At 41.0% G+C, this 13,310-nt stretch overlaps 1 protein-coding gene across 3 annotated transcripts in view; it reads left to right on the top strand.

The window, feature by feature from the left end:
* Nucleotides 1-6,946, top strand: part of dlg5a (discs, large homolog 5a (Drosophila)) — a 36,560-nt gene extending 29,614 nt beyond the window's left edge. For all 3 annotated transcript variants that reach the window (XM_053333133.1, XM_053333134.1, XM_053333132.1), the window contains exons 23-33: nt 191-324; nt 1,361-1,525; nt 1,660-1,843; nt 2,640-2,788; nt 3,517-3,687; nt 4,250-4,440; nt 4,546-4,689; nt 4,912-5,039; nt 5,248-5,357; nt 6,103-6,212; nt 6,327-6,946. In XM_053333133.1, the coding sequence (XP_053189108.1) occupies nt 191-324; nt 1,361-1,525; nt 1,660-1,843; nt 2,640-2,788; nt 3,517-3,687; nt 4,250-4,440; nt 4,546-4,689; nt 4,912-5,039; nt 5,248-5,357; nt 6,103-6,212; nt 6,327-6,430 (1,590 nt within the window). In that variant the 3' untranslated portion in view covers nt 6,431-6,946. The remainder of the gene's footprint in view (nt 1-190; nt 325-1,360; nt 1,526-1,659; nt 1,844-2,639; nt 2,789-3,516; nt 3,688-4,249; nt 4,441-4,545; nt 4,690-4,911; nt 5,040-5,247; nt 5,358-6,102; nt 6,213-6,326) is intronic.
* The last annotated feature ends 6,364 nt before the right edge of the window (nt 6,947-13,310 follow it).

Here is a 13,310-nt window from a genome sequence, read left to right as displayed (position 1 = left end):
TAAGGGTAGGCAAATAGGTGTTAAGCTAATCCCCTGTCAACTCTCATGAGTATCTTCTCCACCAAGTACTACTAATGACTTAAAACCTTCAATAGACAGGGCACATACACTATACTTATCTCTCTATGTCTTTATTAAACCTATCCTACCTTATCCTCTCTCCCTAATCACACGTTTCTTGCTTCATCAGTATAATGGTATCAACTTACGGAACGCTACAGAACAGCAAGCTCGTCTCATCATAGGCCAGCAGTGTGACACAATCACCATCATGGCCCAGTACAACCCACACATGTACCAGCTGGGCAACCACTCCCGCTCCAGGTATTACACTGTTTCTTTAAGAATTGTTTGTAGATGTTAAGTGTGTGGGGGTATTTATACACATGTGCTGCTTGGTTGATTCCTGATTGAGTTCCAGTAAGTGTTTCAGTTTGAGAATGACATTGAAATGTGTATTATCCTAATTTACATGGCCAGGTTTTCTTTAAATGCAATTTTTTTTAAAAATCTATTTTTCCAGATAGTATATTTTCATTGCATTTACACTTTTCTAGCTGAATGGACATAAAGGAAGCTCTGAAACAGCAGTTGTTCACCCAGGGGCTCAGTGGAAAGATGTAATTAACTGTTCATCTTTAAATATTCACAATATGCATGTTTGAGTCTGACTGATACTGGAGTTTTAGGTCTACTACAGTATCAGTAATTGAGAATTATAACATATTAGCTTATATTTGTTGATATTAGATTTATGAATAAAACACATTGTATAAACACACATCTCTGAGGAACTGTTACATTTATTTATTTGATAATTGTGACAAAGATCTGAATTGAGCAGGACATTTATTCAATTGAACGAGAGTTGTGTGGTACAGTATGTTTTAATTGTGATAGACTTAAAGGCCACCACCTGCTAACTCTGAGCTTGTCTGTTTGTCTAGATTTAAACATTTTTTGGTGCTTGTTTTAGTTGGAGAATAACGGAATTATTGCAAGACAGACTTTCACCATAGTGCTAAAAAACAGCATATGTGAACCCCTGGACTCCTATCTTATAGGTAAACACTAAGGATGGTTAGAGTATAACAAAACAAGCTCCTATGTTTTGCACATACTTCCTGTTTCTAATCTAGCCCCCTCTCTGTCACGGGCATCTTCTTGCATCACTTTTGAGTTGAACTATTTTTTAAGGTATGAATAACGTAGTTTGGCATGCCCAGGAGACACAGCAAATCATTTGAGTAATTCATTCACTGTGAAGTACATTAATCCTAAAGCCTTGTGTAAATGTAATTTTATTAATGGTGCCAAGAATTTTACATCTTTTTGACTGTTTTAAAAAAATTTGGTGCAGTTCTCGTCTGGAGCCAATCAGTACCCAGTCGACTCCTCAGGGGAGCGGCGCCGCCACCCCAGACAATCACTCCACCATCGATACACTCAGTGAACAGGACGAGGGCACCCTCACCCCCTCCTCCAAGCAGACCACACCCACCACCAGCCCCCACAATTTTATCAGGTAAACTTGTGCACAATTTTTCATTAAAGGAAAAAAAAAGAATCCCACCAAAATAATAAGTTGAGATTGAGAGGAATTTATTTCTTCTACATCATTCTGTATCTTTCTAACTCTTGACTGTTTGTCCCCCCCAGGATGCCCTCTGATGGCAGCAAGAAGGCGGTTGAGCCACGCCTTGTGACAGTGCGCAGGCCTGGGGTGGAGGTGGGCGTCATACTATGTGGTGGGAATCTCCGGGGCGTCTACATAGAGAGTCTGGATGAGGACAGTCCTGCCAGAGGTGCTGATGGGCTGCTCTCTGGCGACCTCATCATGGAGGTTTGAACTCATGCACTTCTGCTTTTACTTGTATATACATATACATAGACACACAAAACCTAATGACTAGGACTGTCATACTGTATGCATGGAGAGTTAAACACACATGCACAGTGACCAATGGTCTATGCAAAAAATGACTATAAAGTAGAACACTGTTTTACTTATTTACAATTCTTGAGCGCATAAAGTATTTGTATTCAATTACTAAAATGATTTCACATGATGCTGTGGATTTTCGTGAGACGGTGAATAGATGCAGATGTGTTCAAAAAGCTAGACTCTTATAAAATATTTACTGCCCCCTGAATGCTACAAAGCTCGGTGGAATATCATTAATATGAACATGAGCGCTATGAAAAAGGCGTTTTTTGCGTTTGCTCACTCGACATTTGTGATCTATCAAGAGCACCGCAAACTCATAATAGACAATTCCTGGCATGCTCCCACTTAGCTCTCCCACCATAAACGACCTGCTATCTGAATTGCCATGCAGCTTTGTCATCAGGCCGCACCGCATCAGTGCGTCCTTCAATCTCCGATCCTGTTTGTTTTCTTCCTTTTATACATGGCACAAATCAATACTGCGACACTATAATACAGCTGAAAGCTTGGGGGAAATGTCGCTGTTTATTAGAGGATCCTTCAAAGGTTCAGCAAATGATTTCACAGATGAGTGTAAACACCCGTCAAATTTCTTTTCCCCTCACCTTGAGTTTGTCTTATTTTTCATAATGTGAAGTTCACTGGAGGTTCACTTTTTTGTTTATTTTGTTCCTCACTTCTTGTCTTTCAGTATAACTCGGTGAATATGAAGAATAAGACGGCAGAAGAGGTGTACGTTGAGATGCTGAAGCCTGCTGAAACGGTCACATTCAAGGTGCAGCATCGGCCAGACGACTTCAGCATGCTCAAAGATGTTCCAGGAGATGGCTTTTATATTAGGTACGTGTACTATGCTTATATACATGTTGCACACTCACACAAATCATTGTTGGGCATTTATGTGGTACAGCACTAATAAAGAACCAAACTCATTTTCCACAAGCAGTTTAATCTCCGTCCATGATACTATTTATGGAACCACCACTGGAGCGCCCCTTGGACAAGCTGCAATCTTTCTCATCTGACCAATTATGTCCCAGATCCACTGTGTGACTGCGACGATGCTAATCACAAATTTAGTTTATCTAATCTCTCTTCTCACTACACACCACATCCAATTTAGTGCTTAGTGTTTTCCAGGTCATTAGAAATACATTATATATGAATGGAAAACGAAGCTCCAAAATAGTCATGTTTTATTGTTGGGAGTCTGTCGGGGTGTGTTGCAGCAGCTGCCGCAGTCACTTGTCATATAGGCAAGTGGGCTTGTGATGTCATCTGCAGTAAATACACTCAGCACTGCCTGGCTGTCACAGATAGGCTGCTTGGGAATGACTTACGAGGCTCCAACAGGAGACAGGCAAAGCCTATACTGTCGATGGATAAACTCTCCCTACACTTCCTTTCTTAACCTCCTTCTATCTCTCTGACTCTTTATCTTGTTCTTTTCATACCTTTCTTGTCTGATACCTCACCTCCTCTCTCACTTTATCAACTTCACGCTCCCATGCTCCCTCCACCCTCCTCTTCATAACTTCCCATCTATCTTTGTCTCTCCCTCCCACCAGAGCACTTTACGACCGGGTGGGTGAGGCCGAAGGGGACCTCAGTTTTAAGAAGGATGACATCCTGTACGTGGATGAGTCTTTACCAAAGGGCAGCTTTGGGACGTGGATGGCCTGGCAGCTAGACGAGAACGCGCAGCAGATCCAGAGGGGGCAGATCCCCAGCAAGTACATGTGGGTGGAGAATGCGGCGCACGCTTACACACGTACATTTTTAAGCCAGTGGACACTTTGTAACAGCTGTGACAACAATCTCTGCCATATTGCTACAATGTAGGAATCATAGAGGCACCTCTCTTCCATATATTTTGGACTGGCCTTTTGCACTTTATGTAGGGTCCTGTTGTCCTCTTATTGCATTGTTGTTGCAAAACACACTGCACATCTATGGTGGTTAAATATTAATAGTGCTACTGATTTTGTTGTTTTATAGTTGCCAGTAACAAGACATTCAAAGCAAATGCAGTCATTTATATATCTCTCTCCTAAAAAGGAGAGTAGATTTTACAATAACGATATATTTTTTCTATTCAACCTTGACTCTCAGCACTGTATGCCTAACCTTAATGTTTGCTTTAAACTTAGTGTGACAAAAAAAATCCTCACCAGTGAAAATCTTCTCAAGCTTAAATGACCCTAAAAGAAAGAAAAAAATCCACTTTACACATAGATGTACATGCAGCCTTCTTATGTGCAGGTTCTGTTGGATAATTTTTTTTTTTCATTTGTGGTATAGGATGGACCAAGAGTTTTACCGCAGACACAGTGTGACAGAAATTAAGGAAGACTCGAGTAAGACTCTCTCTGCAGCGGCCCGCAGATCATTCTTCAGGAGGAAACAGAAACACAAACGCAGCAGCTCCAAAGACAGCAAAGAGATGGTGGCTCTAGATGCCATCAGCACAGACTCCATCCCCTTCCTCGATGGTGAGCAGAAAGATTTTGCTGTTTTTGATTCAAATGGGGCTGTAGGTATCATGATTTTTGTTATGATTATGGCTTTAAATGACTTCTGTTGTTGTTTTGCGTCAGACTGCGTGAGCCTGGCATATCAGCGGGTCCAGAAGGTGGAGTGCACCTCTCCCCGACCAGTACTTGTCCTCGGGCCGCTAACTGACCCTGTGAAGGAAATGCTGGTCAAAGAATCCCCGGGGAAGTTCTGCAGATGTGTACTGGGTGAGTTCATCCAGATGTTTTTCAGCTATAAAAATCAATGGAATCAATTGTGCGTTTTCATTATTAAATGATATTTCTGCATTGGAAATAAGATTTAATGGGAGTTTGTACTGTAAATCAGGAAATGATTATTCTAAATCGTACAGTATGATTCCTTCACTCCACAACTTTGAGGAAAATGTAGTTTTCTTTACTCTTTTCCTCTTTCTGTCATGTCTGCAGAGGTGATGAAGGCATCCCAGCAAGCCATTGAGCGGGGCGTTAAAGACTGCCTCTTTATCGACTACAAGCGCAGGAGTGGCCATTTTGACGTGACCACTGTTGCTTCTATAAAGGAAATAACAGATAAGGTATAAATCTGTATTTTTTGTCTGTTTGTCTTTAGTCTCTTTGTTTGCTCAAGATAAGTTATTGGAGCATTTTAATCTTAGATATTGATTAATTAAAGACAAATCTTTTTCCTGACAACAAATGATAATTGTTATCAACCCTTTTGAAGCAGTGTATTGAATTAGTTCAGCTGTTGATGTGATGTTCTGTTTTCTTTTTTTGGTACAGGGCTGTCACTGTTTGCTTGACATTGCCCCGCATGCCATCGAAAGGCTCCACAGCGTTCACATTTATCCAATTGTTGTTTTTGTGCGCTACAAAAATTCCAAGCAGATCAAGTAAGTGGCACCCTGTTTTATAACACTAATTAGAACAGACCAAGATTTCCCCTCAGTGTCAGTTTCTTTGTGCTGCCACCACACACACACACACACACACACACACACACACACACACACACACACACACACACACACACACACACACACACACACACACACACACACACAATTCTTGGTTCTTGGAGCCTGGAGGGTTGCAGTGCCAATGTCAAAATTATAATGATGGGGATGTCCTGGTAAAGCAGCATCCATACCCACTTTGTGTGTCTATGTGCATGTGGATGGAGCAGGATAAGCCTTCACACTCTCCATCCTACCATGAAGCCTTTGGCGTGTCTCCACTCCACCACACACACTTGCATAATCGCAAACAGCTGGAGAAACATGCCTATTTTTTTCTTTCTTTTTAAAATAAGGGCTCTCAGTGCAAGTGTTGTATCCCTTCTTCACTCCACTGTTCATAGGTCAAATGTGTGGATGCTCACCTTGTTATCTTTATAGTTATTGTTATAGATAGTGTTCTTAGTGTGGACAGTCTTTTACATACCTATAATCACATCCAGATCCAACCTCTCTCTGTATTCTACTCCTGTATAAGACACACTGGTGTATAAGACGCACCCCACTTATAAGTGGAAAAAAAATGCATTTAGAAGCGTCTTGAACACAAATTTTTATGGTAACTGGTATTGGATTCATACCTCAGAGGTTCTGAGCTGAATGACCCTCCACTTGTTCACAGGGAGCAGAGAGATCCTGTGTATCTGCGGGACAAAGTATCTCAGAAACATTCCAAGGAGCAGTTTGAAAGTGCACAGAAGATAGAGCAAGAGTACAGCAAATTCTTCACAGGTTTGTATGCAATACAATACAAATTATTATTATTATTATTATTATTGTTATTTTAATCTGTGATTTTAGAAGGACTAGTACTTTAAACATTCCCTGACAAAACTCTCCCCACAGGTATTGTCCAAGGTGGGACCCTCCCTTACATTTGCACTCAGATCATGACAATAGTTGATCAAGAACAAAGTAAAGTCCTGTGGACTCCACTTGGCTGCCCCTAGAGGAGACCGACAGCCACTACAGGAAGCTGCGCCTTTCATCTCCATTCCCAAACACTAATTAACCCTTTTCACACTATACCAATAGGTACACTACAGTGAGCTAGTTATGTAAATTATTGATATTTTTTTATTGTGTCTTTGTTATGATTTATAATCAGAGCCTCCTATTCTGATGTACTCCGGAGCAGGTTAGTAGCACTGGATCTCAACATTAACATTCATTCAGTCTTCCCCAAGGGTTTCTGGTGGTGTAATTGTAATGCTGCATTGTAAGCGTCTGTTTACAGTCAGAAAGACAAGTCTGACTATTGGTGGTCAATATATGCTTGAATGCGTTTCCCTCCCCTGTGTACACAAACCTCAACACTAATGAAGTTCAGCAACCCCCCTTCTACCCCACCCATGTACCAAATGACATGTGGTTTCCCTACAATTATGCACCCATTTGATGATGACTGACAACTAATTGTATATATGTGTGAGTGTGTGTGTGTGTGTGTGTGTGTGACAGAGAGAGAGAGAGAGAGAGAGAGAGAGAGAGTATGAGTGAGTGAGTGAGTGAGTGAGTGAGTGAATAAGTGACTGAGAAAACAACATTGAGACTGTTGTTCAAAATTGTAATGACAATTTCAGCTGAGTTGAATCATGGTTGCTCATTAGCAGGATTTATGATGCTATACAAATGAAACGCCAGGATCAGACTTCACGCTTTTTGTGGTGTTTCATCACAAATGTGCAAAAGCACCAAACCTCTGAAGTATGTAGCTGTGGTCGCACTGAACCTGACTGCCAGCAGTGACAACCATGAAAACTCAAAACACATTGATGTTTGCTCTATGCATTGTGTTTCCATAGTAGCCGGGTGTGCAGACAGTTTATGGGCCTTTCGGAAGTGCCTTTGGAGAAGAAGCCTGATCTGAAACCAGCCCCTGGTCATTTAGCTGAAACATTTAGGGATCTGTTTTAAAGTTTTATCTTTTAAGATCCCATGTGTCATATCACCCATCTTCTAGTTGAACAGGGGCTGATTTTGGATCAGTGCAGTGGAGAGCGCATGACAATGGCGAGGTTTTGAGGGTAGGCCGAAGCGGCGGCTAACAGGTTAACTCCTCAGAATGCACTCCAGGGCTAGACAGACCACTGTGTAACTATCATTCTATCTCTTTACCATGTATTTAACAACAATATAGAGTATAACATATACAGTATGCAGATACATCTGAAAACACAAATATACAGTATATATATAAATATATAAATAAATATATATTACATGTATTTTCACTAGGTCATATGCCTAGGAACGTCTGGCAGTCAAGTCATGTCTTAGCAGGTATTAGCATGTTTTTTAAAGAATTTATTTTAGTTTTTTTGTGGTTGGTTGTCAGTCACTTATCGATGTTCTCATGAAAAGAGACACTATGAAGCAAAATTTGCAGGGTAATATCTTAAAGGGTTTTCCTCTGGATCCGTTTAAATGTTAGTGACTTTTCATTGTTATTTAATTGTATTTTTTATTCAGGAGGAAAAAAAATATTGACAAAAATATTCTGCCCTTCCTCAAACCATATCCTGTATCTTATTGTGCCAAAAAACACGAAGGCAACTTTATCCTTTTATTTCTGTTTTGCACTTGTTTATCTGTGAACCTTAAACATGTAACTGTTCCTAGGTTTCCAGTAGACTATGAATAGGTACTATAATTTCTACTGTAACTAATACACATTTTATGTATCACATCAGTTCCTTACATTTCATTGAGGGCCTTTTATTCTAAATTAGAAAAAAAGGATCACTTCTTATTTGAATTATTAAAAGGGATCTATTCTTGCACAGTTTTTCAAAGGAAATTTGGTCCACAAGTTTGACTATTGGGCTAAAAAACACAAGTAGAAGCAAACTGTAATGTTACTATTTTTCTGAGTAGATAGCAGATGTTAGAGAAAGAGTGGGATACAATGAGAAATGGTTGTATTCTTAGAAAGAGTATAGATGCCAGGTACTGATTGAACTTTTGAATGTGATTTGTATGTTGAGACATTAACATGAGAATAAAACTCATTTTTCTGTATCACAACATGGACAATGTGTCTGGATGTTTGTTAGTCTCTGTAGAATTTTCTACGGCTCTAATTACTGTGAAAAAATAAACCTCCCATTTGCATTTTTCCTACCCAAACAACACAACACTTCATAACAATTGTGTCAAGGCAGTGACAAAGGAAAATCATTTTAAACATAATGCTCTGGCTCATCCTTTTTATTTAGGTTATGTTTTTAAAAAAGCGCAAATTAATGTCTTGTTTGATTGCAAGAATGTCCTTCAGAGACGTATAATGATGAAAGTGAATCCTTTTTTTGCTGAAAGCAGCAGAGGCAGCAAATTTAAGAAGTAGCAGATGAAATGGCCACCAGTTTCTTAGTTGAGATAGTGTGACAATATCTGACAGAATCTCAGGGAGATAAAGGCATGGCCTTGCCTCAGGATTTAAAGAAACGGCTGCACTCGGGTTAATATAAAAAGACAACGGCACCAGTCATAAATCGTCTATGGAAGTTTGATGCTGACAGGTAAATGTGCTGTCCTCGTACTAGAACAGTCCTTCATGCCCAATAAATTACTTTATACTTTTGTTAATTGTTGATCTTGTTAATTATCTTAAACATAATGGAGACATGCAAACCATTTAAAGGAATGCTACCCTAGTTTTACATATGAATAGTCTACCGGAGGAATTCTGTTGCAGAAAAGTTGGAGGACTCGAGGCAGATTATTAAAAGGAAGGCAAAAATGAAGGCTGCAGAGGTCAAGACACCCTGTTTATTTACTCCCTAATATGGGTCAAGCCCCAAAAATGACTGATCCTACAATTTAAATAATGCAACAAAATTGTATATTCAATTTAATTTGCCTATTTCTTTCAAACCCCCACGCCTCCAGTTTTCATTGCAGGCTTTCTGTTCAAAAGTCTCCAGCCCTAAATGAGATAACTCTGATTATATCATCAGTTTTTTTTCTTTTTTTCAAACTTTGGAAAGGCCCCTGCAGAGCCACAGAAGACATTATACAACTGTTTCAAAAAGCTGAGAGACCTTTCAAAAGACACTTAATTTTACATCCATGCAGACTTGGTTTTATAACAAGACAAACTCACATCACAAGAAAAAAAAATCATATTTCTGCAGCATTCTGTGAGAGTTGTTTTCCATGCAATTGGACAGCCTATAGCTACAACAGATCTTGCTGGATGATTGGGTGCCCTACAGTGACTTTAGGCTGTTTCCTCTGAGCATTGCAACCAGGGTCACATGGTCCTCTGGCCAATGATGTTACAGTGAATGACTACCCTCCAGCTGCCTGTCAGATTCATTGGGGCAAGAGAGTGCTCAGATTCTGAAACATCCACCATGTCTAATGCCTCAACTGCTTATAACTTAGGCCCTATTGTTGTGCAATAGTGAAAACATTATCTAACAGTGATGCTCCTAAACCCTGTCCAGATATTTTCACTCATTGTTTTCGTCACTAATGATTTCACATTACATCCTATATACAAAAGGTGTATGTTTGCTATGCCATGCCCCCAATTATGTATGTCCTCCAACTCCCCTCTTTCCTGTTTTAGAAAAGGGTAGGGTCCCTATCCCTCCTGCTGGGGTGTCTGTTTCAAGACAGCTGCTGACAGCTCAACTGAACTTGAGAAGTCTCAAGTCTGACAGCAAAGGATCTTTGTAGTCCGCGCTGGTGAGCTGTGCCCTTTCCCAGCTCACGTCAAATCCCGTTGTCAAAGCGAGGAGGCATGTTTCTCTCTCTTCCGTCTTTTTTTGCCATCTCTCTGCTTGATGGGATGAATCTGCCCTCTTCCTCGTGTTAACTCCAGCATCCAACTGTCCTGTGGGATTACCACCTGACCGCTCTCATGTTAATCTCCTCATCTGTCATCAACGGGACCCTCCGGCTAAAGTTCTATGCTGGCCCACAAGAGCCACTTGTCCAACAGCTGGCCTTTCAAGTCCCTTTCTGCTGTGGTCAGCAATAAACACCAGCGTGATTTAGTATGACATATAATGTATATGTGGCATGTGCTGCTGATGCTCTCACTCTCTGTGACCGATGTGGGAACTTGATTGTTGCTTTGGAATTTGTATTTCAACTGGCTAGTCTGGTACATACAGGACATATAGTAGTAAGTTGATTTCTTTGTTGTTATCCTCTCCTGTACTTTGTACATTTTTTCAGACAATACATATTCATCATAACTGATGTGCTGACATTGTTGTTCGAATCCACAACAACTCTAGACCTAACATCATTTAAAGATGAGCATTAATAAAACATTTAATCACTGTAAGGCTTTGGAAATCTTGTCTTTACTTCCTGGCCAACATGTTCCAGTTAACATTTTCAAAAATTTCAAAATGGTGTAAGTCCCCCCCCCCCCCCCCCCCAACCCCCTTTAAAGACAGAAAATCATACCATGAGGCTGCTGCTTGACCATGTTCAGCTGCACCATTTGCCTTTTAATGTGACATTTCACCATTTTACCAGCAGGAGGACAACTTCAGAGCTGCTGTACAAGTCCCATCTTCATAGTTATCTGGCTGCCAGAACACTTGCAGATAAACGGCTGTTCATTGGTATCACAAGGCATACATACAGCTCTAAAATGCATACAGCAATTAGGCTGGATTTAAAAGATTAAGTTGTTTGATTTTGATCTTGGTGTTTTGCTACAGGATTTGAAACAAACCACTAAACAAGCAATGTGACGGGAATCCACAAGAATGTTAATTTTGCCCTCAAATATGTTCTAATTTATATTCAATACCAACCAATAGTGGATTGCAGTGTTGACCTGCACAACATATACCAATATTTTATGTGAAGTCAAAATGCTTGCTTAGGCCTTCACAACTGAAGTGCTATAATTTACAGATTGCCTTGTCTTCAGTGTTTTACAGCTCACAACCCCTCCCAGGTTCAAAGATTCTGTTACAGCAGCTATTTCTGTATAAGCCCCAATATATTCCCAGACAATAAATTACCATGATAGAACATGTATCACCTATCTTCTTCACACTTAGGCATGTTTACTTTTCAAATGATATGTGCAGGAGATCAAGTGTTCACAGTGTTCAACTCACAGAAGGCGAAATTTGTTGAGATTAATCATGTTGCTGAATAGAATTAGAAAGGAGTGTAAAAATACCTTTAAATATACCTTTAATTGTCCCTTAATTGAAGAATTCATTAGGATTTGGAGGACAGATTATTGAGAGCTCATTGCAAAACAATCTCCAAGCAGTCTAAACCCTTGTAACACAGGTGGTTGTGTGCACCTGCCTGGTCCGGTGTTCAGGGGTCAGTGCTTATTCAGGGACCCGAGCCAGCTGTTTCCCCATATCCTTCGGTTTGGCTGGCTTCTAGAGGGGCATCCCTGTGCAGCCATAAACTATTGCAAGTCATGCCTCACAGTCATCACCAATCCACACCTGTTTTTGACCTAATATGTGAGCTAAAAGTGTAAGATTATTACAGTAATTGACCGGGAAGGACGTTCATAACACTGCTTCTATTTGTGTGTGTGTTTGTGTGAGGCCTTTTTATCAAGTTCATTTCTCTAACTAAAACCACGGACATCGGTCTTCCATAGATGAAAAGCCAGACTCAGTAATTGAAAAAGGGGAGCACTATCCTTAATGAAAATTCACTACAATAATACAGAGACTGACAGTGTTGCTGTCAAAGTAACCTCACTTTATTGTCGTTTTATATCCACTGGTGTCACTACAACATTCCTGTGGGGACTTATCCTTTTGCGGCAATGTTTATATAGTAGGCCATAATCCTTAAATTTATCACGGATCGATGCTCGTGTTTGCCACAGTGCGTCATTGGCGTGCAATAAAGACGCAAAGGCGCATTTGTAGCCTACCTCTTTTACACACCCAAGCAGCGGAGAGCGGTCGCCACTTGGAATAAACATCGTCGCGGTATTACTGCCCTCTGTCCATCTTTATTATTAGCGCTTCGCTCCGCCCTCCTACCTGTAAATCTCCCCGCTCTCCTCTGGAGCGGATCTGACAGGCGCTCTCAGCTGGCCGCTCGGTGCCAGGGCTGCAGGGGACCCGAATGGAGACAGCGACATCCAGCCGAGCGCCAGTCCTTTTACGCAGAACTGACAACGAAAACGACCGCAAGAATATGTAGTCTTCGGCTCCGCAGTGACAACCAGCCAATTAATAGAATTGAATTACATCTCTGTGGGTGTTTCTCGTTTTGTTGCAAACCTTTCACAGTCGATTGACGCTCCGAGAAAGTGAAATCGATTCTCCGCCTGCTCATCGACAGGATCCCTGAATGGAAGACGGCTAGAGGGGTCGACTCGCCGCGAACGGGCTGCAACATTTTTCACTGTCGTTGTGTTTACCATAATCCTAAATTATCATTGGCAGCCTCGACGGCTGCAAACGAGGCCGTCTTTATCATGGCAGTTGGCGTGAAAGAGGCAGAAACCCCTCTTAAAGCGAGAAGCGCCTAAGATTCGTCATTATTGCGGATTTAAATGCCTCTCTCCAAGGGCCACCGACCCTCTATTTTGGTCAGGTTCGCGTGCGCGGTGCGTCACGCTGTCACGAATAAACAATTCATAAGCTGTTAAAATACAGAAAGAGACTCCATCGGGTGGGTGAACATAATCTACAGCGAAGAGGGGGATTTTTTTTCAAGCAATATGGCTGGTGAGTGGGGCTGGGGACGCTGGCACAGGCTCTCCACGGCTCCTAAATGCTAGCTGAGGCAGATGGCACCGTTCCCCATGGAAGCGACAGCTCTATGAGGACAAGCAATATCAATAATAATATAAATCCGGACTCCTCA

Source organism: Scomber japonicus, chromosome 14 (genome assembly GCF_027409825.1).
Source record: "Scomber japonicus isolate fScoJap1 chromosome 14, fScoJap1.pri, whole genome shotgun sequence".
Classification (NCBI taxonomy): Eukaryota; Metazoa; Chordata; class Actinopteri; order Scombriformes; family Scombridae; genus Scomber; species Scomber japonicus.
Note: the sequence above shows the minus strand (reverse complement) of the source record. Positions and strands in the feature narration are given on the sequence as shown.